General features: G+C 46.0%; 2 protein-coding genes across 2 annotated transcripts; both read right to left on the reverse strand.

The window, feature by feature from the left end:
* Positions 1 to 1,215: 1,215 nt before the first annotated feature.
* On the reverse strand, positions 1,216 to 19,218 carry pdgfra (platelet-derived growth factor receptor, alpha polypeptide). The gene is made up of 29 exons (XM_041935163.1): positions 19,040 to 19,218; positions 16,642 to 16,717; positions 16,277 to 16,567; positions 15,772 to 16,032; positions 15,187 to 15,326; positions 14,166 to 14,328; positions 13,590 to 13,782; positions 12,993 to 13,108; positions 12,605 to 12,901; positions 12,263 to 12,529; positions 12,030 to 12,160; positions 11,772 to 11,940; positions 11,315 to 11,504; positions 11,042 to 11,157; positions 10,771 to 10,897; positions 10,441 to 10,637; positions 9,236 to 9,330; positions 8,639 to 8,771; positions 8,209 to 8,313; positions 7,236 to 7,346; positions 6,699 to 6,855; positions 5,847 to 6,007; positions 5,421 to 5,536; positions 4,732 to 4,854; positions 4,526 to 4,637; positions 4,342 to 4,441; positions 4,039 to 4,144; positions 3,052 to 3,287; positions 1,216 to 2,959 (listed from the first exon to the last, which is right to left on the reverse strand). Exons 2-29 carry the CDS (start codon positions 16,697 to 16,699, stop codon positions 2,812 to 2,814), a joined length of 4,419 nt encoding a protein of 1,472 aa, XP_041791097.1. The 5' UTR covers positions 16,700 to 16,717; positions 19,040 to 19,218; the 3' UTR covers positions 1,216 to 2,811.
* Positions 19,219 to 24,347: 5,129 nt separating this feature from the next.
* On the reverse strand, positions 24,348 to 25,310 carry gsx2 (GS homeobox 2). The gene is made up of 2 exons (XM_041936106.1): positions 24,935 to 25,310; positions 24,348 to 24,688 (listed from the first exon to the last, which is right to left on the reverse strand). The coding sequence occupies exons 1-2, from the start codon at positions 25,308 to 25,310 to the stop codon at positions 24,348 to 24,350; spliced, it is 717 nt and encodes a 238-aa protein (XP_041792040.1).
* Positions 25,311 to 26,913: the final 1,603 nt, after the last annotated feature.

Here is a 26,913-nt window from a genome sequence, read left to right on the forward strand (position 1 = left end):
TTATCATCTTTAAAAAATTAACAATAACTTTGAATTGAACCACACAAACCACCCTTTAAGCGGTGACACTAAGAAACCTGGCAACATCTTTTATGTCTTAATAATTGTTTGCAGTCTGTTGCAGCCTTGTAGTGAGATTATCGCCCTCTCGTGGTGTTTTTTCAGATTGCATACTGTGTGTCGTACAAGAATATTGATATTTCACACATTTCTGAATTTCATTTCATTTTCTATTACTCAAGGACTGTACGTTTGAGGTGCTTGCACTTTTACTTGAAGATTTCCATCTTATGCTACTTTATGCTTTTACTTTTGTGCATTTCAGAAGGCGTTTTAATACCTTTTACTCCACTCCACTACATATAATAGCTGTAGCTGTTTTTTTAAAAAAGGTTTTACACAGAAAAAGCAATTGTTAAGGATTGAACAAGTGATTTCTGACCTTTTTATCTTGTGACTCCTTACAAAAAAGCAGTGCTTGGTTGGGGTCCCTTTTCATAATGTGTATGAGTTGTTTGTAGCTCCACCAAAGAGCGGAGTCCCCCTTTAAACATTAATACTGCTTTGTTATTTCCTCATTACTTATCTCACACCCCCCTGTAATTTATCTGGTGGCCCCCTGGAGGTTGGGAACCCCCCGACAGATATACTTAAAGTGGCTAAAACTGCATCAGTATTAACAATCAATAATGTCATATATGATAATGTATCAGTCACAGGGGCCATGTTTCTGCAGAATGAGTACTTTTATATTTGATACTTAAAGTACATTTAGTTTATAATAAGTATTGTGCTAAGTGGGATTTTAAATGCAGGACTAATGGTGTAAATGTTATTTAATAATATGTTAATATCCAAATATCTAAGATGGGTACTGTTCATCCATGTTTTATATTCTGCTGAATCTTCTATTGCATCTAACATCCTTGGGGGCAAAAATAATGTACATTAGCATTTTTTATTTGGCCATTTCCCCCACAGATATGCACCACATGAATCCTTTTCTATTACTAAGGCTGTTTCCGTGTGGAAGAAAATCATTGGGAGCGACATGTCTTTTCCTTTTTTTTCCTTTTACATTATAATCATTTATTGAAATATAAATCATCTGAATGTACATGATGTAACATAATGAAACATAGTATTAAATCATCATATTGGGAGTGATAAGCTAGAATTACAGATAATTGTACCGTCAACAACACGTCACCCACCTGCGGCACAAGCATTCACACACACGCTGCTTTAAGCCAAAGCAAGACTTTTCTTTCTTTTGTTTTTTTTCTAGCTCAGCCTGGCTAACTCCTCCAACATCCAAACCAAAACGGAAAACAAGGAAAGTGCAACAGCTTGATTGCAGATTATATCACAGTTAACAGAGAGAGGCGGAGGCAGTGGCACAGCTGGATTACGAAGAGTTTACACAGAACTGATGTATAACATCAGATCAGCATGAATCTCTAGTCCATCTGGTGTCTTAGTATAACTAGAACCTGCTAACAGACTTCAGGACAGTAGATAAAATATGAGACAGGAGGACACGAACTGCTTGTAAAGCACTGCTATTGGATATAACTCTTTTCTTTTTTTTTTTTTGACATACAGCCATGTTCACTGACATGATGAACTGGGTTTCTCTTAGATCACTATTACGTAGTAGTTAAATTTATTCGTATCCATCTGTGAATATTCCTCATGAAACCTTCTGATCCACAAATATTATCAAAGACTAGAAGCTCTCCACCGTGATGGCAAATGATTTCACGTTATTTCCTACAGAGCAAAATGATTATATTTCCTTTGTTGTCCTGGATTCATCGGCTTCACTGAGGCTAATGAGGGTGCAGAAGCTTAATATGTGCTTACATGAAATACTGATATCCCAATAACTCTCTCTTAGAAAACAACTCTGGAGCTATTTACAATACAATCACACTTCGTTTTTCAAAGCCCACATGACGGATACGACTGAAGTCTTTATCGGGGATGACACTTGAGAAGATTTTGCTGTATTGGGGCAAAAGGTGAGACACTGCAAAGATGCATGCAACTCAAAAAGCTCTATTCTCATAACCATTCAGACAGCTATGGTCAATATCTAATCGGTATTCACAAATAATACATGTTTACATAATGACGACGTAAAAAAATAAATTTGAATTACTGCACGTATTTAGCCATTGAAAACATTATATGGTCATATACAAAGGAAATGCACATAGTCCAGATTTTGTGCTTTTTAATCCGAGTATTGCTACTGATTGTGCCAGCATCAGGTGCTTGTCTTGCAGCAGGTGAGTGTGAAGTGAGTTTACCTGCCAATGCTGTTGCTAGTATTGGACTCATTTAGTTTAGTGCATCTGTAGTGGTTAAATATACCTCATATGAATGATATCCTGCGGTGTTCGTTTAGAGTTGCTGACCAACATGCTGAGTTCGTCCCTTCTTGCTTATATTGCTGTTAAAAAAAATGCCCGATAGAATAAAGCTCTGCAAATTTAAAAGACAATCTTTTGATCTGTTTTAGGTCCGACGCGCAGGCTCGGTGGTTCTTTGAGTCCTTGACGTCACGTTTTCATCAACGCGCACTCCTCCAGCCCAACAGGGGGCAGTGTCCGGGGAGAAGTGTCCATACTGTCACCACAGACTCATCCAGAAGTGGTTTTGTTCTGTCCTCTGAAGGGGAGTCGAAGAGGAGGATCGGAGGGGCTGGAGGTCAGACAGCAGAGTCTTTGGTTGATTTAAAATCTCGTTTCCTGTGTCCTTACACCCCTTTTCTTTGCTGCGTCTGCTCTACGGGCTGGGTAGTTGTCACAGGAAGCTGTCCTCCGCCAGGTCACTACAGTCCAGACACATCTCGTCCAGCAGCGTGATGTCCTCCAGAGTCTCCCCCTCACGCTTGGCGAAAGTGGAGCTGCTGGAGCCCGTCTCAATGGCGCTCTCCTCTGACGTCTGAGAGCTGCAGGGGACACAAATACCGCAAATTAGCGCCATCTGCTGGGTGATATTGACAATGCAGAGTAGCAGAGGTAAATGTGTGGCCCCATTTACCTGTGTCTGTTCCTTTTTCCATATTCGTCGTCAGATATGGGGTCCAGGTCAGGGAGGGGGATGATGTAGCCGCTGTCGGAGCTCAGCCGCTGCTCATCGAAGCCGCTTTCCCTGTCCTTCAGCTTGCCCTGGTTCTTGTAGGTGATGCCGATGTAGGCGTCATCGTTTTCCACGCACACCCGGGTCACGGCGGGGTGGTCACTCTTCAGGAACTCGTGGTTTACCCTCTCGTAGTGCTGCGCAAGACAGATGGATGCATTAGAATTCAATGGTGCTTAACAGCGGGAACATGGGAGAAACAACATGCACTGGCTGCACAGAAGTCATGAGGATGGAAGACGGTGAACAAGTGTGAGCACAGACATAATAAAGCTCTGCAACGCCACAAGAGAACTGCGGCATGAGCGCGATCACCCGCTGGGCTGCCAGCTGGATGGCGCGATCCAAACCGAAAATCACACGAGCCTGAGGTGATAAAACGAGAGTCGGTTCTTCCTCTGCCTCCAGCCGTTAAAACTCTGTAAAGGAGGCAGAGGTAAAGCTGTTTTGATGTGCCATGTGTGGTGTGGAGTTTAATGGGGTAATTAAGGTTGGGTGGTGGAGGCGAGAACTGGGGCTGCGTCATTACCCAGACTGAGGCCAGCCGCTCTGACATCCAGCTGCTGCTTTTGCACTCTAATCACTCGTAGGTTTCTGTTTTACAGAAAGGCACAGAGCCCGCAGAAACGCTCCTAACGCACTCCCAGAGGAAGTGGAAGGGATTTTAAACGAACAACCTGCTACTTTAAGACTGTATTAAAATTATTTTCAACTTGTTCTTTGCTTGGGAAAAAAGCACCAGCTGAAGCATGATGATGATGACGTCTAAAAAAAAAAAACAGCTAGAGATTCAAAAAGAAAGGGAGGAACAGAATGTGCAGGTCCAACTACGGGGTCAAGAACGAGAGGCGGTGAATTACAAAGCAAAGAGTTCACGAGGAGGCTCACCCTCTTGTAGCTGGAGGGCAACAATGAAGCTACAGTGTCACTCAAGCCCAGGAAAGAAGGCCTCTTCTCCGGCTCACTGTTCCAGCACTTCATCATCATCTCATACCTGAAAAAGCAAAAACAGGCATTGCTACCATAGAGAAGTGCACGACCTGTCCTGCACCGTGCAATTTTTGCCGTGAGTCACTGTGTATCGCAGTTCAGGAACAAAGTGTCCTAATCTTCCCAATCTGACAGGATGTCAGGGCAGCTTCATGTCATGCACAGCAACAGCACGGTCGTCATGCCAGTGATCTCACTTACACATCATGAGGCGCGTGCTCTGGTTTGGACATCCTGTATCCGCTCTTGATCTTGTTGTAGAAGCTCGAGTCCACGACCATGCCTGGGTACGGGGTGCCACCTTCAGATGGAAACAGATTCTTATGAGTTAATCGGCTGGACGCCGTCTATTTCTGTCCTCTGATATGTGTTCGCAGGGGCTCACCTAAGGAGAATATCTCCCAGAGCAGGATGCCGTAGGACCAGACGTCACTCAGAGTGGTGTACAGGTTGTCGAAAATACTCTCTGGCGCCATCCACTTCACTGGCAGGAAAGTCTGTGCAGAGGGGACAGAGAGGAAACCCTCATGAAAACCATTGTGGAGAAGAGGAATAAAGCTACATTTTAGTCGTGTGTGAACGGACACTTACGCTTCCTTTGGAGACGTAGTTGTTGTCATGCATGATATCTCGGGCCAGTCCGAAGTCACAGATCTTCACTATCTTGCCCTGAGAGAGGAGGACATTCCTGGCAGCGAGGTCCCGATGCACACACTGCAGACAGAGATTAGCAGCTCAATGCACCAAACGCACTTGTTTTTCCCAGTTCCATCCATTCCCAAACCGACACATTAGGCTCCTGTGGACACTGACTGCATCTATTTCTGCATGCATTTCATTTCAACCCGTTCATTTTTAATGTCGTTTCATATTGCTTTATAAAGCATGATCTTTGTGTAAACATGCCAGTTGGAGGCATGGCTGTGACCACTGGATATTTAGGGATAATAACTATGAAGCTGAATGAATAGCCTCTGGCTGCAGCGTGTCCCTGTCTGGTAATTCTAGCCCTGGCTGTGCTGCTACTATATTCAGCCCCTGGCCTGCCTCCTGAGTGGGCTCAGCAGCCTTCACAGGACTGCTTATCACACAACTGCTGATTTCCTCGGTCCCCTTTGGCCAGCACAGCTGTTATCATATAGGACACAGTGCAAAAACCACAACCAGTGGGAAGCAGGGGAATAAAAAAGCTGCAGATCCTATATAATTTGCAAACTTCGGAATAAATATCTAAATCTGTGAACAAAAAGATCATATTTTCATTCATGGACTGAACTTACGTTTTTGGAAGCCAGGAACTCCATCCCTTTGGCCACCTGGTAGGTAAAGCTGAGCAGATCGGTGGTGGTGAGGCCCTCGTTCATGCTGTCTGACAGCAGGTCGTCCATCTCGCCCTCTGGTTCAGACAACACACGCAGAAAACACCATGAGGCGGTGTATGACTATAAGTTCATCATGTATTGTAAATATAGTGCTGGCTGCTCAAACCTGGCTTTTACTAATGGCAGGGAGAAACCTGGCATTATTATGCGTGTGCTACAATTATCCTCTCCATGTAATTACAGGGCTGTACCAGGCCTAAATTCTGACAAGGGTGGACCCCTCAACCAACACTGACTCAAACATAGCACTGAAGCCAAGCAAGTACACACCATTAACTGGGAGGAGAGAGTGAAAAGGAGGGCAGAGAGAAGAGCTGAGCGTACCGCTTGATCCTTTCTGGGAGGGCGGGTGGTCATAGTTAGACCCCTGGATGTCTGAGTACTTAGAGGCATTGCTCATCTCCAGCATGGGCACATACTGAGTGTTGTCGGCCTGCTTCATATCCATGTAGTCTCCTTTGCTCTCGAAGGACAGGATCACATAACTGTGCACAAAGACGAGAGAGACACGCAGAGGGGACAGCTGAGGACAGGTTGTGGGAATCCTGAGCCGTGGATTGATGGTGATAACACATTATGTTATGCGTCTTATTCAGCCCCCTATTGTGTGTCCTCGAAGCCTCTCGCTCCCACTGGCCGGGGTTAGAGGAAGATGTGGTCGAGCCTAACACGGCCGCCAGGATTAAATCATGTTATGGTCAATTCGAGGTGTGGTCACTGTGAGTCATCCATCAACGCAGACAAGCCTCGGAGGGAGGGCGAGGGCTGCTGTTTCACCGCGAGCGTCTGGGCGGACAGAATTAACAGGTACCTCCAACACAATGAAATTAGGCTGAAAGCTGAGACCACTTCAGACTGCGATTTGATTAGGTGAAGACGCCAGACAATCTCCTCGACCATGGAGAAAATGGCGATAGAGTTACCGATTAGGGGAAGGGGAGAATGTGAGTGGGACAATTGCGCAAATTGTTGTGACAGTGGCTGTGATATTTGGGAGTGGCAAAGGGGGAGTGAACTGACGTAAAAGGCATATTTAAATATGTGCTTTTGTCCTTTCTTTAACATTTCCCATACACAATAAAAGCAAATTAAAAGCACAATTCAAGATATAAGGATCAAAACAGAGCTTTTGAAATGCAGATGCACGTTTAGAGCTTAGAAACGTGTATGTGATACCTCCTGCTGCTCTCGTCTGCTGGGTTGATTCCAAAGATGTCCAGCTCTTTTTTGTTATTCTTCTCGGGGTTCAGGCTGAGGAAGTTCTCCCTGTTCTTGTGCAGGTAGTTGACCAGGTCCCCGTAGAAGCAGTACTCAGTGATAATGTAGATGGGGCCTGAGAACAACACAGCAGATAAAGTTGTGCATCGGCGTCAGTCTGCAGGCTAATCTTATCAGAGGCTCGTAAAGGCTGAAAGCACAGTCAGGAGGGCAAGCCTCTGCTTTCCCATAAAAAGCCTGTTAAAATACCACACCCACCAAGAGCTGAGGCAGGGCTGTCAATCTTTTTTGGCTGTTGGAGCCATATCTGTGCACAAAAGCCAATCTGAATAAGCGTGTGCGCGCACGTTTCTGGCAGCATGACCGCAGCCGTTAATGTGTGTGTGTGTTTGTAGAGTGGGAGAGGCAACAGTGGTCCAACTGTTATTATTCACAATGCGGTTGCCTGTTAAACTGTGAGTCTTGATATCTCGACATTGCACGTGTAGCACTCACCTGACTTGGTGCACGCTCCAAGGAGGTTCACAATGTTGAGATGTGGTCCGAGATGAGTCATGATCTTCAGCTCAGACATCAGGGCCTGTTTCTCACTGGAGCGCGCCGTGGCTGAAAGAGGGTACAGCAACCGTGACTATCACACATCATCAAACCGTTCAGCCACGCACACCTCTTTCATCTTAATTCCATAAACAGTCGCTCTATCTTGGTGTGAACCAGTGTCTTTATTTCATTTGTTGATTCTTTATTATCTTCCTTACTATCAATTTTTCCACTTCTCTAGCGTTTCACCCACAGGTACAAAGGTCAGCACCCAGTGAATAAAATCAGTGGTCAGGTGAGGTTTTGCTACACTTATGTCTTTCTTTTTTTCAGTAACATTTTAGAATCAGATTGATTTTTGCCATTGATTGAATTTATTACTGCAGTTGTGGTTATGGTGGCAGTTTCCCACCCTCATTTGGCACCATTAAAAGTACGCCAAATTAGCTATTAGCAATTCCTGTTTGCAATGTGCTCAAGGATGTGCAGAAAGCTATCATTGGATTACGCTGATGCTGAAGAAAACATAAAAATGTGATGATTCTCAGGGAAGTTCTGCAGTTTTACAGAATATTTTTTCCCTATGAGTCCCCTAAGCATGTTTGTTTGTAGTGGATATCTACAATAATGGTATTGGGAAGCGTGAGTCAAAGTGAATCTAGAGACAAGCGTCTCCTGTCTGTGTTGCATCTCTGAGAACGAGTGCAATTTTGGGGTTCTAATGGTCTTAAAGCTTTCTCCAGCATTCACCTGTGCCTTTCACCTCACACACCCACACAGAATCACTGCCTCATGTCTCCCCCTCAAGCTAGCAATTTCCTATAATAGTGAGCTTCACTGGTGTAAAGAAACATATCAGATGACGGGTAGCAACATGGAAAATTCAGTGTCTTGTAATTTTAACTCCATTGTACTCAGTTAAACTCACGTTTCAGCATCTTCACTGCCACCTTCATGACAGGCTGGGAGCGGCTGAGTCCATAGGCGGTGCCCTCCACCACCTTCCCAAAGGCTCCGGAGCCCAGGACGCGACCTGAGAAGAACACAACATCGGATCCATTATCAACAAAGAAAAACAAGACAGCCTACACAAACACAGGCATGCAAACACATCCATGCACTTTGGATGCCTCTGCTTTCTCATCTGTGACTCTGTCAATGGCTCAATGTCCCCTTGATCACTGAGTCAAACCAAACCCCAGCCAGCAAACCCCTACTGCCCAAGCCAGATTAGCTCGTAACAGCCTCACTTCAAAGAGAGAGCGAGACATCCTGGCTGGAGCATCGCCGCAGGGAGGCTGCAGAGCCGCTGGCATGAGACTGCAGCTCCAACAAGTCAGAAATGACAGTCAGCTCACCGAGCACAAGCCTGTCACGGGGGAACTCCCATCTGGAGTCGTAGGGAAGCTGCATGGGATCCACATAGATGTACTCGTGGCCGTCTGGGCTCACAGACTCTATGACCCTCCAGCGGATCTCATACCGCGGTTTCTGGAAGACAAAACGTGAATGAGAGCTAATCAATTATTTTTGTCAAGTTGAGCCTGAGGATTGCTCGACTTGCTTTTGGGTCTCATAATTGGCTTTTGAGACAGTTTTCCCATATGAAGTTGTTTTTAACAGCTGTGCAAAACAAAGTTTTATTAGCTCAGTTGGCTTTTGCTTTGGTTAGGAGTGTTGCTATTTGATGGATAATGAGCTTAAACCGGTCAGAGCAGAAAACAAAGCACAGTCCATACTAGAAATTCAAAATGCATCACTGTTTGTTAGCTGTAATAAACCACTAACATCATTCATTTTAAGACTGCAGTCTTAAGCTGTAAACACAAAGAGGGACGTTTAGGCTTCATTTTGCTAATTCACTCCAAAAAAATAAGTCTTAAAGAAGTGAGAAAGCAGAAGAATAGATGAGAGTGAATCTGTGAGAATGAATGCAGAATGATGGCAGCCAATACCTGTTTCCAGATAACAACCAAGACAATGAGTGAGATGATGACAATGACCAGGAGCACCAGCACAGCAGCAGCTACAGTCAGCTCAGGATGAGGGCCTGTTCGGGAGGAGAGCCAGCGGTCACGCATGTTAGACGGAGAGAGCATTGATCACATGTGTCAGCACGTGTCACAAATGAATGTTTGCAGTGAAATACATTCGACAACGATGATTCCAAAGAAGCTGGGATGTTGTGTAAAACGAAATAAAACATGATGTCATCATTTGCTCATTCTTTTTGACATCAAACAAAAACTCAAAAAAAAAAAAACAGTACAAAGACGATATTTTTATATTTTTTTGCCTCATGAGCTTCATTGATTTTTTGTAAATATCTGCTTATTCTGAGTTTGATGCAGCAACTAGTTTCAAAAAAGTTGTTACAGGAGCAACAAAAGACTGAGAAAGATGTGGAACGCTCCAAAACTACCTGTTTGGAACATTCCACAGGTAAACAGGTTGATTGGTAACAGGTGATAGTGTCATGATTGGGTATGAAAGGAGCATCCTGGAAAGACTCAGTGGTTCACAAGCAAGGATGGAGCGAGGTTCAACACTTTGTGAACATGTGATTGGATAAAGGAGATTAATACATGAGCTCAGGAACAGTTTGTTTGCAAATGAGTGCATTCTGTTTTTATTTATGCGTCCCAACTCTTTTAGAATCAGGGTTGGACGTCTCGCATAAGAAATGTTGTCTGTCAGGCCGAGGAGGAGTCCACATACCAAATACCAAAAGGTGTGCCTGGAGGATGACAGGGATGTGGGGGATGGGTCCAGGCACTGGTTTAGGGGAAGTGGGTGTGAGGGGGGTTGAGGCTTGGGGTATGTAGCTCATCTGGAAGGAGCAAATGGCCTAACGATCTCTTGCTTCCCTGAATTAGCTGTCAAAATAAAAGCCCCTTCCTCATGGCCCCCTATCAGCTGTCTGACCACAAACTCATCATCTGACAGCTGCTGCTACACTGACAGCACTCTGCCGGCCCTGAACACTGTCGCACGCCAGAGTGTCAGAACTTGAAGGAACTTCAGAGGAAACAGTGGAAACAACAACAGCAAATGTCAATTTAAAAGCTGGGTAAAGAGGAAAGTTGCTTCACAGGAAACAATCATGGATGAGGTGTGTGTGTGTGCGTGTGTGTGTGTGCGTGTGTGTGTGTGCTCTTACCACTGGATACCAGTTTGACCTCCCTGCTCACAGCGGCCATTTCGTTCCTGGCCAGGCAGCGCACCGCCAGCGTGTTTTCCAGATGGCCGAACATGACCTGGGTCTCCAGGTTGTTGTCCTCGTCAAAGTGCGAGTCCATTGTGATCTCAGTGGAGTTGGCGGGCAGCGGCACCCAGGAGGACGAGTCGTTGGCACAACTTAATGGCAACAGAGCGATATATATAATCAGTTTGAGCGTGCAGGGATGGCGTGCATGTAGATTTTGAAGTCTGGAGGCATTCCTGTTGGCTGTTAGCGTCTGCGTGCTGGGCTAAAGGACACTGAGCTTACTGTTTGATGTTCTTGCAGATGAACCACTCCACCACAGGAGTAGGCTGCCCTCTGGTAATGCACACCACAGACTGGCCTGTGGCTGAGCCATGGTGGATGTCCATGAGGTCCACAATGACTGCAGGCACTGTAATGTAGTCCAGGCAGAAGGGGGGTAAGCATAGCAAAGTGTGAATATGGGAGAAACAGACACACTGGGGCTAAAAGGTTGTGAGAGCAGTATTGCAGGAAATAAAGATAATGAAAGGATCGGGGCATTCCTCTCTCTGACCTTTGACCTCCAGGATCAGTCCGACGCTGCGTTTTTGGTCTCCATTCTCCACTTGCATGGTGTAGTTCCCGCTGTCCTCCTCCTTGGCCCGGATCAGGGTAAGAACACTCATGTAGCTGCACAGAGCGACAAAATGGGAGAATGTAAGAGCCACACAGTCAGAGAAGTTCACAATCACACTAAAACCTAATGACAGGCCCGGCAAACGTGTGGGAATGTTAACTTGTCATTAGCTCCGTCGTTATTAGCCGACCTCGTGAGGGAGCCTCTCACCTGGTCTCGCTGAGCTGCCGGAGGCTGGTGGAGATCTCCGCCGTCACGTCGCTGAGTGGGACGCCGTCTTTGAGCCAAGTGACGCTAGCACTGGGGAAGGAGCTAATTTCAGCCCTGAACTCCCGGACCTCATCCAGCTCTGCCGACTCATACTCTCCGAACTCCGGCCAGATGGACATAAACTCACTTGCTGTTAGAGAAGAAAGAGACGAAGTTATGAAATATTGCAGCAAGCCAGTGCTTCTCAAACTGGGTGGAGGGCATAGAGCCATTGCAGGGTGGGGAGTGTGGATGAGCGTGAAACTAAGTTGAATGAATGGGGAAAAAACAGACATGCAGACAAGACTCTGCACTTTGGATGGATGGATGAGTTCATGGATGTTATCATGCTGACCGTTAAATCACTAAGATTCAACTTGAATCTTTATCGGTTGTAAAGAAAATACAGCTTTCATACCGAAAACGCGAACAGCTAGTTGCTTTGTCTGGCTCTCATTACTAATGATATCAGTGATGGAGCAGGAGTAGACGCCGCTGTCCTTGGTTGAGGCCTGCGGGATCGTCAGAGTGTAAAGGATCTCCTGATCCCTCTTGTTCTCATGTACGGTTTTGATGGCACGGTTACCCTGTCGAGCAGAAAGAACAATCAGGTGCTTTGCCTCACACCTACGCGCAGTCGGACTTTTGTTCTGCATGGGATGCGTTGTGCCCTCACCACTTTGCCAGGGTATTTCCAGTGGTCTTCCAGAATCTCCGATCCCCGAGCCAGACAGGTGACTGTGAGGGTGTCTCCCACCAGCAGAGCAGTCCGTTTGGCGGACAGCTCGACGTGCAGTGCCGCGCCACCTGAGAAGCAACAATTTGCATGGTCAAAATGCCCGCAAGGGTGCAGATCCGCCGAAAGAAAACACAGAGCTGCACACGTCTAACGTGTCCACAGACACACACCTGTCCAGCCGTGCACAATGTATTCCCCACTGTGGTGTTCCTCTCCGTTTATGAGGGCCTTACAGACGTAGGTTCCAGCAGTGAATACTCCCAAAGCGCCCCTCTTGCTGTCATAAACACTGGGCACAGGCTGCTGGGTGTCGACGTTGACCAGGGTCACGTTAGCGCTGGGATCAGACACTCGACACTGGATCTCCATCTCCTCGTGGTCGGACAGGACGTGGTTGCCAAAAGGCACCGGCGACGGCACAAAGGGAACTTCAGGATCTGAGTTGGAGTAAAATAAGTTTCTTAGATCAAATAATAAAAACACAGAAGCTCAAAGCCACGTGCGGCCCATACCTGGCACGTAGACGTAGACGCTGCTGTCCTCTGCATCCTCAGTGGTGTTCCTGCTGTAGAAGCACGTGTAGTAGCCGGTGTGCATTGCAGTGGCGTTGTCCACGGTGACGGTGGTGACGAACAGGCCGCTGTTGTCCTCCTGTGTTTTCTCGGGCACATCGAGCGGTGTCTCCCAGGCTAGTTTTGCCTCTCCCCGACAGGTCAAGGTGAAAGCAGTGTGGAGGGGCACCACCATCTCCTCCACCTGTGGCAGCAGCACAGGGGCTGAGGATGGTGGGAACAGCACAGCAGTGGGAGCTGGAAGAAAGACATGCAGAGCGCTCAGTCATAGATCAGAAATCCTCTATCTGTCTGTCTTCTGTCTGTCTGTCTACAACGTGTATCTTACCTTTCACTTTGATCGTAAAGGAGAACTGAGCAGTGCGAGAGCCACTCAGGGCTGTGATGGTATAATTCCCGTTGTCTTTCACTAGAGGCTGCCGTAGTGTCAGAATGCTTTGATACCTGCGAGAAGACGTTAAAAACACGTTAATTTTTTACTTTCAGACAGATTTTGTTACCGTTGCACAGAGCCGGGCTAGCTGTTTGCCCCTGCCTCCAGTCTTTATGCTAAGCTAAGCTAACCATGTCCTGGCTCCAGCTTCGTAATCACTGTACAGACATGACACTCAGCAAGAAAGCAAATACATTTCCCAAAATGAGTATCTCTAAGCTGTCAAACTAAACATACTATAATAATAATAATAAATATGTTTAATTTTTATGTCATTGTGTTTGATTTTCTCAGTCACTTTATCAGCTGTTTTCAGTGGTACTACTATCATTTTGGAGCTGTATCAAATATTTACTGTATTCAGGTGTAATGTGGGCACTTGTTTACTTGTGTGGACCCCTGGAGGAGTAGTTTCTATCTTGGTAGTGACTAATGGGGATCCAGATGAACACATCTATTAATCTTTTAAGATATCGCAATCTTTATTCTCACCGATTCCCTCCAAGGTGGCTAGTTTTGGCGAGGACATAGTAGCTGCCCGGTATGGCTTTGCCGTCTTTCAGCCACGTCACTTTGGGGGCCGGGTAGGCGTCAATGAGGATTGTGAACTCTGTCTCCTCTAAAAGGCTGACAAACTCTGTCGCGAGAATCCCTCTGTGGTCCAGAGCCACGAAGGAGTTCTCCTCTGAAGGGAGAAACAGAGAAGGGGAAGAGAATAAGCAGGTGCTGGTTGGATGAAAACGGCCGAAGCTCCGGTGAGTAGAAGCAGAGGGACGGCGAGGACTGAGACTGGGGTGAAATGAAGGCCTGACACACATCTGCTGAAGCCATCCCATAAAACACAGCAGCTGATGCTGAAAGCAGAGGTGAAGCTTTACAGTCGGACGGTGGAAAATGACTTCCACACACCGCTCACAGCACCTTGTGCACATATGTGAAACTGTGACAGTTTCACCTGAATGATGATGAGAATATTATTTGGATTAAGTGGGTATAAATCAGTGGTATAAGCACTTATTACAGATCGGCTGAAAACTCGTTTAAAAGGTATCCAGGAAACTGACTTACCGAAGACGGTGACAGCCACGCTGCTGACTCTGACCTCTCCGCTGATTTCGTGGGTGATGGAGCACTCGTAGGTGCCGCTGTCCTGAGAGGTGGCTTGTGGGATACTGAGGATGTAGATGACCCGGTCAGGAAAGGTCTGTTTGATCTGAAGTGCGTCCACAGCCTGCAGGAGCAGGAGAGAATTATGGATTTGAGCTCCTACTCAGTGGAATAAAAAATGTTGGTAATAAGATATTTGAAGTTTTTAACTCTCAGTGTTTTTCCATTTCACAGGTACAATGCATAAGAGTCGCAGTGTCGCGCTGCTGAAGGCTAATGGTTAAAACACTTGCTAGGCCACAGGAGATAAATCAGGATCACAGAGCCTTTAAAAAGCCTGTAATTGCAACTGAGACCAAAACCAGGAGTCGAGACTGCAGCGTTCCTGCCCTCACCGTCTCTGGAAAATGGCTTAAAGGAGTCCCATGCAGAAAAAGAGACAACGTGCTGCATAGATTAGGACTCAGGAAATAAATATCAACAAACATAAATTGCACATGAAACTCGTCAGGCCCCTTGCAGCGAGCACTTCAAAAGCTTTGAGATGTTTAGCTGGCTGTCATGCACAGACGGCATCTGTCCTACACGTCTCAAGGTCGCCGGGGTCAAAGAATTTACTTCTTTTGAACTGCCTGCTCCCCTCAAGCCATTCGTCCCGAGCTTCGACATTCCCGTCAGTGGAAGCTCGGGCTTAACTGCAGCAGGAGCTGTTTGGCTGACGTCCTCGTAATGAAGACACAACACTTAGTCGTTGCTTTCCTAACACATACTTTGCAACCACTAAGGGCCGTGCTCAGAGTTATATTCCACTTCCACCGCTGCTACGTTTAGGTCCAAAACCATTATTCCCTAATTTAGGGCTCAGTGCTGCCGGGTAGGAAATGGCATGGAAACATGACGAGGGGTTGAAAGGCACGAGGCAGGAAGGCTGAGAAGCTGATTAAGGAGACATTTCACAGAAGGGTAAAGGGTCGCGTCTCGCCTGTTTTTTAGGATGGAGCCACTGCTGCCGAAGGCCCAGTCCAGCGGGGGCGCCGCAGGTGACGTTAAAGGGCTGCCCCGCTCTCACCGTCTCCTCGCTGGCTTTCACTTCCACGTCAAAGTCCTCCGTGTCCGCAGGGGCTAGAGGGACCACCAGAGAGCAGACATCAACACGGTCGTCTCACAGGTCCCAACACAGTGACAGCTTGATTACCGCGAGCTCATTTATCACCGAGTGGCGGCTCAGTGGGTCGTCATTACTCACTCACACACACACACAGAGTGAAAACAGGCACGTTAAGTCATCTCCCCCCTGTGATAATGACATAATGTCATGGCTCTCATGCAGTGAGATCACCCTGCAGCTCTCTCATGGCAAACAGACTCAGCTAGCGTTTCCAGCTGTGCAGTTTCGAATCCTTATCCCATCACTTAATGCTTTTTTTGGAGCAAAACACACAATAACTTGACTTTTCTATTCTAACTTCATCCCATGAAGAGAATTTTTTGATTTTTTTTAGCAAACATAACACCAAATCTACACGAAATGCCCCCTTTTTTTCCCTCTCCATGCGTCTTGACTCACCCTCAGCCTCCACAGTGTAAACGACACTTCTGAATGTTTGGCCGTTCACTGTGGTCTCACACTGGTACTGCCCCGGCAAGAGGCTTCTGAAGAAGCCCATCTTTTTGTCGTAGTTGGCCGGCATCTCCTCTCCGCTGGGGACACTCCTCAGGATGACGTGGGAGTAGGGGTCCGACACCCGGCAGGAGATGGGGACCCCTGTTGTTTCCATGGGGACTACCAAGTTACCGGGCATCTCAGGGACAAATGGAGCTTGGGCATCTGGGTGTAGAAGGAAAAGATGGGATCTGGTTTCATTTAAAGCCATTATTGTGACCCATTATACTTATTTTTCTAGACTGTGTAACTTTTGAATGAAAAGTGAAATTCATAAGCAATAAAATGCACCTTTGCTCAGTTTAAAACACAGCTCCTGTTAGTTCTGTAGCTTTGTTAACCTGTCTCTCTTCAGATTTCCCTTTACAGCTGGTGTTCATGACTTGGCACCATGTGAGAAAACACTCACCTGGGACAAAGACGTATATTCCAGCCTCTCTGTCCTCTTCCAGCTCGCCCTCCAGTTCGCTGTCCTGGTCTTCATAGGTGCACATGTAATACCCGGTGTTCTCCACAGTTGCATTGTAGATGAAGAGCGTCGCTGTGTAGTACCCTGGATAAACGAAGGTGTTTTTGGGCAGGGGTTCAGCCCACAGCACGTTTCTTTTACCGGTGCAGCTTATGTTGAACACAGAATCGGGCTGCAGGATGAACTCTTTTTCATTGGACACAATAGTTGGCGGCGACAGTCCTGAGGCAACTGGAAGACAGCGTTGAAAACATAAGAGGAACTGTAGCAAATTTAGGATATTATGCAAAACGCTATATATTTACCTGAAACCAGCACCACCAAGACGCCCCCAAAGACGACATACGCCTTTAATCCATCCATGATTATGGATGTTCTGGCCTGTAAACACAGAAAGGCGAGTCATTTAGTCAACAAGTAAAGCAAATACTGGCATTTATTTGTCACTTTCTGATAAGATAAGATACCATAGTCTCCGCATTCTATCCAATTTGATAACATAACTATTTGATCAATAAATCAACAACTTATTGACTTCTCAAGCCCAGCATGTGTGCAGTCACACAGGCCCTGGTGACTCGCTCACGCTGTAACAAAGCCACAAAGACTTATGGAGGGGTCTGGGCAGCTTAACAGCAACACTTGTGGTCTCCCACATCAGTTCAGTGTTGGAAAAAAGAAAGAATCACAGGATTGTGTGAATTAAATGTCGTTAGATGAGGGCTGAGATGGCAGGAGTGCTCCAGTGCGTTAGAAGAATCCACAGGGTGGAGAAGGTGGAGAGGACAGACTGGGCCGCTGCGCTGCGCTGCCTGTGAACATGAAAGCTGTCGGTAGAGGGCGACACAGTCCAGCTTTTGAGGGCAATAACCCTCTCTGGATCTCATCATCTCCGCTTTGCCCACCCGCCTTTCAAAAGTTTTTCTTGTCGTCTGATTAGAGAAAATGTCCGCTTTTCTTTGCTTTTTTCCTAACTTTCCTAAAAAAAATTGTTGTTGTAGAAATATCGCCTTTTGTGTTTGATCCGACCTCATTTTTTTAAATGAAACGTCCAAAGGACTCCTAATTAAGACATTCCCAAGTTAAGTCCAGACTCCTCACAACTCATCACACGGTGTCTATCATGTATAGTTTTGCCACGGAGCTCTCCATCGGACATTCCCCGTCTGTCTGTCTGTCTGTCTGTCTGTGCTGGTTCAGGGTTTTCATCAGGGGCCACACAGTCTGAGACGCGCTCACTCAAAGAAAACGCTTCTAAAAACACTATTTAAATCTTCTCTACCTCAGGGGCTATTTAACTTAAAGACTCTAATTTGACCTGTAACTTGTTTTTTTCCCTGTTTTCATCCTCCTCTCTGCACATCCTGTGTCTTCCATGGACACTGTCCCCCCCAGACAACAAAACTTTTGGCCCTCGCAGAGATAGCTTCCTGTGGCTGTCCGCTCTGGCTCATCCGAAACGGGCTAAATTATCCATAAGCAACCAAGGTTAGTTTAACTCTATAATTAGCGGGCCCACTCCGCACAAAAGTACATACTCGCGTGGGAATCAGCTGACAAAATGTCTAATCCGTTTTGACGTGTTTGTGCACACGCCTCGTCTCAAACAATTTCAATAAAGATTTTTTTTCTTTTTTGGCCTCGGCTTGGCGGAGGTCCTCCAGCCGCTGCGCGTAAATCTGCGAGAGCCTGGAGCTGCAGTCAGGCTGCTCGCATGTCCTGCTCCTCTTTTAGTCCCCCGCTCCCACCAAGCGACTCAACAAATGTGGCAGATAACAAACGCATCGCTCTGCTGGGCTGGATGCGTTTGAGCAGCAGCTGATAAGGCTTGTCTCAACTTTCTGCCCTCCACAGATGGTGATTAGCTCAAATCCGCGTCAAAACAAGGTGGATTTCTATTGAAAATGCTTTTCTAAAAAACAAAATTTGTGCAAAAAGCATGAATGCACTTTTTCAGAAAAAGTTGTAACGTCTTTTTGTCTAAATACTTGAATCACAAACAGTATTCCCGTGCAGGATCCCTTGGTGACACAGCGGGGTAAGTGGTTAATTAAGAATGCGTCGTGGCTCCAAAACACTCAGTTCTTCTTCCCCCCTTCTTTGACTCCCCTCAGCTGCCGCTCCGGAGCCTCAGACGGACTCATTCCGGTGCCTCCAGCGCCGATTTTCCATTTTAATTCCTCACATTCCACGAGCAGACGAGAAAACAATGCGTTGTACAATTTCCAATGTGTTTCCCATTCAGTGCCAGGCGGCATCCCGCGATGGTGCCTTCGGTCTTCGAGGTGACACCTCCAGCTGCGAGGCCGAAACCGAGCGCCCTTTATCCAACAGAGCCAGCGACATCTCCCTGCTCGGCGTCCAGCAGCGAGGCCATATGGTGCACAGGCACCAGAAACCTAATCTAAAATATAAAAAAAAGTAGAATGCATCGCCGCACGCAGAAGTTGAATACAACTTGCAGGGCAGCAGTGCATTCTCTTACTAATGGAGAAAACTTTTCAAGAAACTTTTCCAGACGATCATCTAATGGGCCTAATTGGATAAACTAATTAAGTCTGCAATTTAACTCCTGTTCGACCAATAAAGTGTGATTTTATCTTCTATTCCTCGCGCTTCGCTCGATAAAAAACCACCACAAACTTTTTTAAAGACTAAGAAAAAAAAGAAGAATCTTTTGGAATCCAGCAACCTTTCAATTACCTTTCAGTAATCCCCTCTTTATATTCCTTTCGTGTTAGTATATCCACAGTGAATCGGTCGCTCCAAAAGGCGCAGTAAGGGTCCTTTGCAGCGGCTGTAATCCTCAGAGATCCTGCGCTGTGAGAGCATATGTGCGACCCTCTGTCCGCATCCGCGACCGTCCTCACAACTGCGCTCCAGCTAAGCGACCTGTAACTGATTCAATGTTACAGTCCACCCTCCTCCCCTCCGCCGCCAACCCCCCCTCCGCAAAATCATCTGGCTCAAAGTAAATAACTCTCAGGAAATGACACCCCCCTCTCCTCCCTGCGAGCGCTGGACCCCTTTTCAAAGTAAGAGTCTTCATTTTTTTAGGGGGGGAAAGCAGACGAATATCCCCGCCGAAGTGAGGGGACGAATGGCTTTTTCACGGGTTTTACTTGGAGAGGAAAACTTCTGGGGGACAGAGGAGGGTCCGGTGTGTTTTTCAGTGATTATGTTGTATCTGATGATGCTTGACTGTCTTCAATCCGAATGAATCTTATTGTTTTGTGTGTTTAATTGTTGGCTCTTGACAAGTACAGCACACGCTGGCACTTCTTTCTGCTTTTTCTGCGTAATGCATGACAGCTCGGTCCTTGTGCATCAGTCAGAAACTGGGAGCAGTGGAGCGCGTAGCTCATAGAGGGCGCTCCAACACCGTCATATCTCAAGCCGCATCTCTCTCTCTCTCTGTCTCTCTCTCTCTCTCTCACACACACACACACACACACACACACACACACTTATAAACACACACACACACACACACACACACGTATCACTCAAATTATATGAAAAGAAATTAGACTTTCAGGGTGATTCTCCTTTTCTTCTTTTCTGCACCACGGAACACCAATGGGACCCCTGTTTACTGGCACACGTGCGTCAGCTGTTTACCGAGTCCTCGCGCACAGTCGTTATTTTGCTGTTACCCCGGGGCTCTCCTGAAGGCCAACAGAAGAATAATGGGGCCCGATGAATCACCTATCTCTGAGCACAGAAGAGGGGCATCGGACCGGTGTCTCTGCATGGAGCAGAGCCCCAGGGCCGATTATCAACCCCCCCCCCCTTCCAGCTCCGCGCAGCCGCTTGGCGCAATTACTTCCACATGTTGGCGAAAAGAACAGTGTCCTTGTTCTCCAAACAAAGGATCTCAACTTCATAAGGCCAAACTTACCTCAAACCAGTTTGAGGTTCTCACTTCTGACACTTCCCGCTTTAAAAACACTGACTTACACAGCAAATTACAGGTACAGTAAATTCTAAAGGCTGGTTTAAGGTCAGCTTTTTCTGAGGAATGTACTTTTTTGGTTTTGAATACATGAAAAACGATAAAAGGCAAACATCGGTCTTCACTAAAACTCAACAACAAATTACCTTTGAACAGGAGTCATGAAAAGTCTCCAGTCAGGTATCTCTTGCGCAAATGATTGCAACTAAATATCACTAAAGAGTTTGCTGAGTCATTACAGCTGAGTCCTAAAATGATGAGGCACTTTTTAAACATATTGCTCTTAAATATGCCCCACTGCTTCCTCACATGTAAGTGCTGATGAAGGTGGTTGGACGCTCTTAAATTAAAGATGGAGCTGGGACTCTCGGCGGCTGTCAAAACCTTCACAGTCAGGCTGTTTGCACATGATCGCTCAAACAGGGACGCTGCTCCCACCAGCAGAGCTCACCGTCTCTGCGAGGACTTCCCCGGTCCTGACTCCAGCTGTCCGCCAGGGGGCTTTGGCAACATCACAATGTGCATCAACAACCTACGCTCAAATTAGACTCATAGAATATAGGAATCATGATAAATGCGGTTCGAAATTGAACATATTGAGCATGTTCATCAAATGTCGGCCATTCATGTGTCAAAACTAGATATAAACAGCAGACTGACGGCCAGCTTTTAAAAACTTTATCTTTCAGGCTGCTCTTCAAACTGACATCCTGTAAACATGCACAGTTCAGCCCATTTCTGCCGTATTCAGGTTCTTTTTTTCCTGCAAGTTGTTAGTCACGCATAATACGCAAATAAATGATTTTCTATTGTCACTCTTCGACTTGCAAGTCTATGGTTAAGAGTACATAACAGGCCGAAGCACGTGGACATGGACCAGCAGTCATGCAGATGTGAGCAGTGACTCCACAGACGGTCGGTGGCCTCCGGGCGGCGGTCCCTGTGGGAGCTGTCCAGCGTGCTGAACTGTGTCTTTACCATGTCCTGGCAGCGTTGGCCCCTCAGCTACAGTACCATCTATCTATCTATCTATCTATCTATCTATCTATCTATCTATCTATCTATCTATCTATCTATCTATCTATCTATCTATCTATAGATATGTGTATATTAAGAGAAGCAGAAGTTAATTCTACTGCGTGAAAAGCAAACAGTGTTTTTTGGTTAACCACACGAAAAGCAAGCAGAAGGAAAAGCCTGGAATAAATGAAGTGTCTATAGTGTGCCACTCTTACTGTGTGTGAATGGATCTGACCTTGTTTATGGAAAGAGAGATTTGCCCACTTGACTTTGTCTTTCTCCGGCTCATCATTGTGATCACACACACACATACAGATCACCCCTACAATTATTCACAACACACCAAGACCAGCAGCCTAAATATTGTCACTTTTCCACTGTAGCTTGCTCCCCAACAGCCCAACAATAGTCAAATCTGACTGCAGCAAGGCCTCTTCAGCGATGCAGGTGCGTTTTTGACTGCGCAAAAAGTTTGTAAAATGTGGGGCCAAAAGGTGCAAAACGACCCTGGCACAAACTCGGCTCCCTGGAAATGTAGATCATTCATACAGCAGCGATGATTTCGGCTGTTAAAAGGATATATCTTTCTGTTCCAGATCGCTTCACACTCTCTGATGTGTTGGAGCTTTAGATTGGGGAAGCATAGGCCGCATTTGCGGAGGTGAAACACTGAGCTGCTGATTCATTAGTAAACTGGACGTCTCTTCGGGAAAAGACAACGCTGGTCCCCTCTCTTCCACACCGGCACTTCAGCTTCTCCTCGCCTCTGTCTCCCCGCATGAGACAGCAGCTGCAACCGGCTGAAAAGCGCTCTTATTAATTGTCTTTTGTCATGCGTAATTGCCACATTTTCAATGGTGGCCGAGGCCTGACGTCCTTGGAGTGCCCTCGTTTGTCTGTGTATTAGTAGGTATGCTCCCTTTCATGTGAAATTCCGCAGACTCTGCCTCGCCTCGCGTTATTTGACGTGCAGTTTGCCGGAGCGGTGTGGCCAGAAGTTGCAGTGAGCGTGACAGTTTGGGGGGGCGAAGGATCCATCTGACCTGGACAAATAGATCAAAATGAGCTTCAGCGCATTAAAGCGGCCTTACAGTCTGAGGTCACGTCCTGCAGGCCTGATGAGGGGGGGTCTCTTTCTCCAAACTGCGCTTTACAGCATTGTTAATCGCTTTAAATGCGGCATTGGTCTTTCACACCTGCAAGGAAGCTCTAATTCGATTAATAGGAACTTCAATATACATTCATTAGGTGGCTTTCCCCCAATAATATATGATCATCAGCGGGACGTGAAAGGGGACCATTTATTCCCGCTCTGAATGGGTCTGCGTGGGACCAAAACTTCACCTGCTTCCCCTCTCAATTAGGAATGTATCCCAAACTCTGACAGAAACGAGTTAAATTAGGCGTCAGCTAATTTCCACTGGCCCCTCCCACCTAATCCCCCCCTTAGAGTCCTTCCATTTGAGCGTGCCCCCTTTAATTCACCATAAGTTGAAAGGTTCAAATAGTGCCTAATGAAACAGTGACTAAATCGTTCTCTGTCGCTCGGAGGAACCCTGTAGCTGTCCCTCAAAGCTCTCTGAGCACACAGCCGTCGGGGGTCTCCAGCTAAATGCGAGTCCCAAGGCAGGACAATCTAACCTGTCAAAGCCTTTGCCCACTTCTATATATCCTTGTTCTGTGGTTTCAAGCAATAGCAGCATAATCAACCAACGTGGGACCGAAAACGCAATTAAACTCGCTTTGGACAACGAAAATCTTTTGAAAAGCGAACATTAATGGGCTATTGGCTGCTCCCCGGGGGCGTTATCGGGTACCCTTTTGTGGTCAGATCTAAGGAGAAATTACAGCTACACTTTCATATAGCTCACTCGGTCCATTTTGAATTAAATCGCTTATATCATGTAAATGGAGCTCTGCTGTATAACGTTTCTCTGCGTTACCGAACTTTGCCTCGCTATTTAACATAACACCAATAGCTTGGTAATGACAGCTTAATAATAATAATGGCTGCCAGTTGACAGGAAAAAAACCTGCTGAGGAGGATAACTCGGCGCACAGTTGATATGCGCTTATGGAAAACTCCAAAACACGGAGGGGCCAGAAAAATAGGAACCCGCGTATGAAACCCAACACGAATCAAGCTCTGAAACGATCATTTCTGGTCGAGACTGTGTCAGACAGTCTTTCAAAGATTCGGTTGGTATTTTAGTGGACTGCGTTATGTTTAGAGGTGTTTCAAATATTTTGTCCACTCATATGTAACGTATGTAAATGAAAAAGTTTTATTTTGCATCATTACACAGGAGATGCTGTTTTTTTCACTCAGTGCTTCCTGGTGATCAATAAGTTATAACAAATTGATGATAATCAAAATGTTATTACACGGTCATAGTATTGGAGTCTACGCAGTATATTTCTATACACTTTGAAATGCAAAATGGCCCATTTTTGTTGAAGTTTCTCAACTTGCTTGATGCAAAATTCTTATCATTGATGAAAAAAAATATTTGCAGTATCCTTGCAGGTCCTTCATTTTTATAAGTGAACTCACGGATCATTATGAGTCAATACACTGACAACCTCTTACGTCAACTCGTCGTGTTTATTACAATAAATACACATATACATAGTTTACAAATTGTTGCGTACAGGTTCAACACAGGTTAGGCCGACTACTTCGAAGGGCGTTCATCACCGGACAACCTCACTGACAGTGATGGGATTTCGGGCAGCGACTGAAAACATTTAGTGGGGATAAATAACGAGACCTGGGCATGCGGGGTGAGAATACATCACTCTATGACGGCATACAAGGTCAAGTTTCCCAATATTTCTTATATTTTTAAAACGTGTATTCACATATTCGAATTTAAATGTAGGATAAGCTTCAAGTGAAGAACAACTGACATATTTATATTATATTATTGACAACATTTCTTCCCAGACTTCATGCAGGTGATTTCTGGCCCAGAGGTTGCGTGATAACCCGCAGCTGCGGCGGGGCAGAGGACGTGCCAGCAGTGGGAACTGCTCTCAGATGGGCGACACCTCTTTCTCTTCCTCAGCAGAGGCCGGAGACAGAGACTCCTCGTCCTCTGACCTTGAATAGTCTGTGTGAGCGGTTGTGCACTTGCAACCGCTGTGCGCGCTCCTCTGGGTGGCTTTCCCCTCCTTCTTGTGCTTCACTCTGCGGTTCTGAAACCAGATTTTCACCTGTTTCTCTGACAGGTTCAAATACGTGGCGATTTCGATTCTTCTGAGTCTCGAGAGATACATGTTCGTGGAAAACTCCCTTTCAAGTTCCAGGAGTTGCGTGCTTGTGAAAGCCGTGCGCATCCTCTTGCCATTCTGTATGTGGCTGCTCTCAGAGGCGCCTGTTGAAGAAGAAAAGAAAAAAACAATTTTATGTCTATGTTTATCTCTTTTGTGCTATAAGTCTAACCTGAATCAAAAATGCCAATGGCACAACACACTGCGCGTAAATCCCGGTGCGTAAAATCTGATCTTTGAAATTAATTGAATTGCCTGAAAGTGCACCATGACGTGTAGCGGGGCTATCAAACAGGTGCTAAACGTTGCTCCTTGTTGTGAGCTGAGACTGTAACAAACAGGTGGCTTACCAATAGAAAGACAGTGGTATCTCCTGGGATCTGTGACGCTGAAGGTGGGCGTGCAGACAGGTGTATGTCCCGGGTGCGCGAGTGCGGGAGACTGCTGATGAGCTATCCTCTGACAGTACTGTGCCTCCGCTCCTGGAAACTGACTCTTTAGCATGGGAATGCCGCTGCGGGAAGAGTGAATGTGGGACGTGACGCACAGCGGGCAGACACAGAAAGTCCCGTTTTTCCTGGATGGGCACACCGGAGCGGTGACCGTCATTACGCTCGGAGAGTGCATGCTGATGGGAATAAGGAAGTCTTGTCCTGGATGCTCAGCTGGTCCAGGTCGCACCGTATCCTTAATTATTAAAGAATCAACGTAAAAAGACCTCGACATGGCTGTGCCGCTGATAAGTGTTCGCTCCTTTGCACAAGATGATAGCTGTTTCTCATCTGAACCCCTCGGGATCTCCAAAGGTGCTTATGTTTGATGGTTCAACAAAAGGGACCCCGAAGAGGGTTGGCCCTGCAGCGTCACCCACGTGCGCACCCGTCTCCAAGGGTTTATACTGTCAGCGACCCGAACCACGTGATGTCTCCGTGGGCCTCCAATCACAACTTGCAGATTTACTCTTTTTATCCCCGAATTTGGAAAAGTCTTTGAGACTAGTATAATATTACCGGCGATATTAAAACATATGTATGTATAACGTTTTTTTTTTAAGTTTTGCACTGGTTTTCTTCAGCAGACTAAAACTGTTCAATAACTGAACCATCATTTTCAAACAATGCAACAAAATGAAAGGAAGCTTAAAATAAAATAGCGCAAAATTTGTATTTAAAACGTAATTCGGAATATTTTAAACTCTGTTCACCAAATCACATTTTTAAAAAAAGAGTGAAACATTAAATACATCAGATGAACTAGAGACAGCTGAAAGAGGAACCTGTCACAGCAGGTGCAGCAAAAACCAACAAATTTCTTGGTTACAACAGAATAATCACTGATTAAGGTTTCATTTGACTAAAGATGATTTGGTCTTTATTCACCCTTTTTCCATATATAGATGAATTAAAATTGTCTTATTCTTTGAAATGACTGCGTAATAAGCCTAACAAGTAAAGACCTACTTTTATTCCATAATCGATCTATTTTCCCCAAATGCGATTTAAAGAATAGCGCACGCGACTATGAGCACTAATTGCTTTGCAGCCTAATCAGACTCTGAATCCGGCTGGTCCAGGTTTCACTTCCAGCAATTAAAGAATTATGAACTGATGGCGAGTCTGGGCTGCGGTTATTTGATGGCGATTAGGATTCAATTAGAAAGTGTTTATAATGGCCGCTCTGTGCGGGGGTAAACAGGCAACTATTTCAGAAATGCGTTAATCCCTCATCTTGTGACAATAATTAGCGAGTTTGATCCCCAGGCGGGTCACCGGTAGGTTTAGCTTCTGCTTTCATCTGCCAAGTAACGCCTCAGACCTTCAGACAGAGGCGAGCCGTCGGTGGGTCCAGGTCCAACACAACAACGTGTGTTAGTTTGTCCACTGACCTCAGACAGAAAACACCCCACAAACACCAGGTGGACCAGGCCTGTTGACGAGAAGCCACTTCCTGTTTGTGTTCCACCTCCTTTGGAGACATGATTATAAGCAACCGAGGCACTGAACTGTGAGTTAAGATGCAGTCTTTGAAAGAATTAGAAAGTATTTAAAATCCAACCACAATAAAGACAAAAACAAACATGTCAGTCACACAGACAGTAATTGCAATAATAAAGTGAATCCAGCGTTTAACAAGGAAGACGCGCAGAGTTGTTATGGTACAGATAACAATCTGAAACGAGAGAGAGGGAGAGAGAGAGAGAGAGAGAGAGAGAGAGAGCAAACCAAGCGGAATGATGCGTGGCGCGCGCCCTCATCACACCATGCGAGCTCTAATATTATTTTTCCATAATTCTGCACGATAAAATTTCATTGTCTATTAAGTAATCCCA

Source organism: Chelmon rostratus, chromosome 4 (genome assembly GCF_017976325.1).
Source record: "Chelmon rostratus isolate fCheRos1 chromosome 4, fCheRos1.pri, whole genome shotgun sequence".
Lineage (NCBI taxonomy): Eukaryota > Metazoa > Chordata > Actinopteri > Chaetodontiformes > Chaetodontidae > Chelmon > Chelmon rostratus.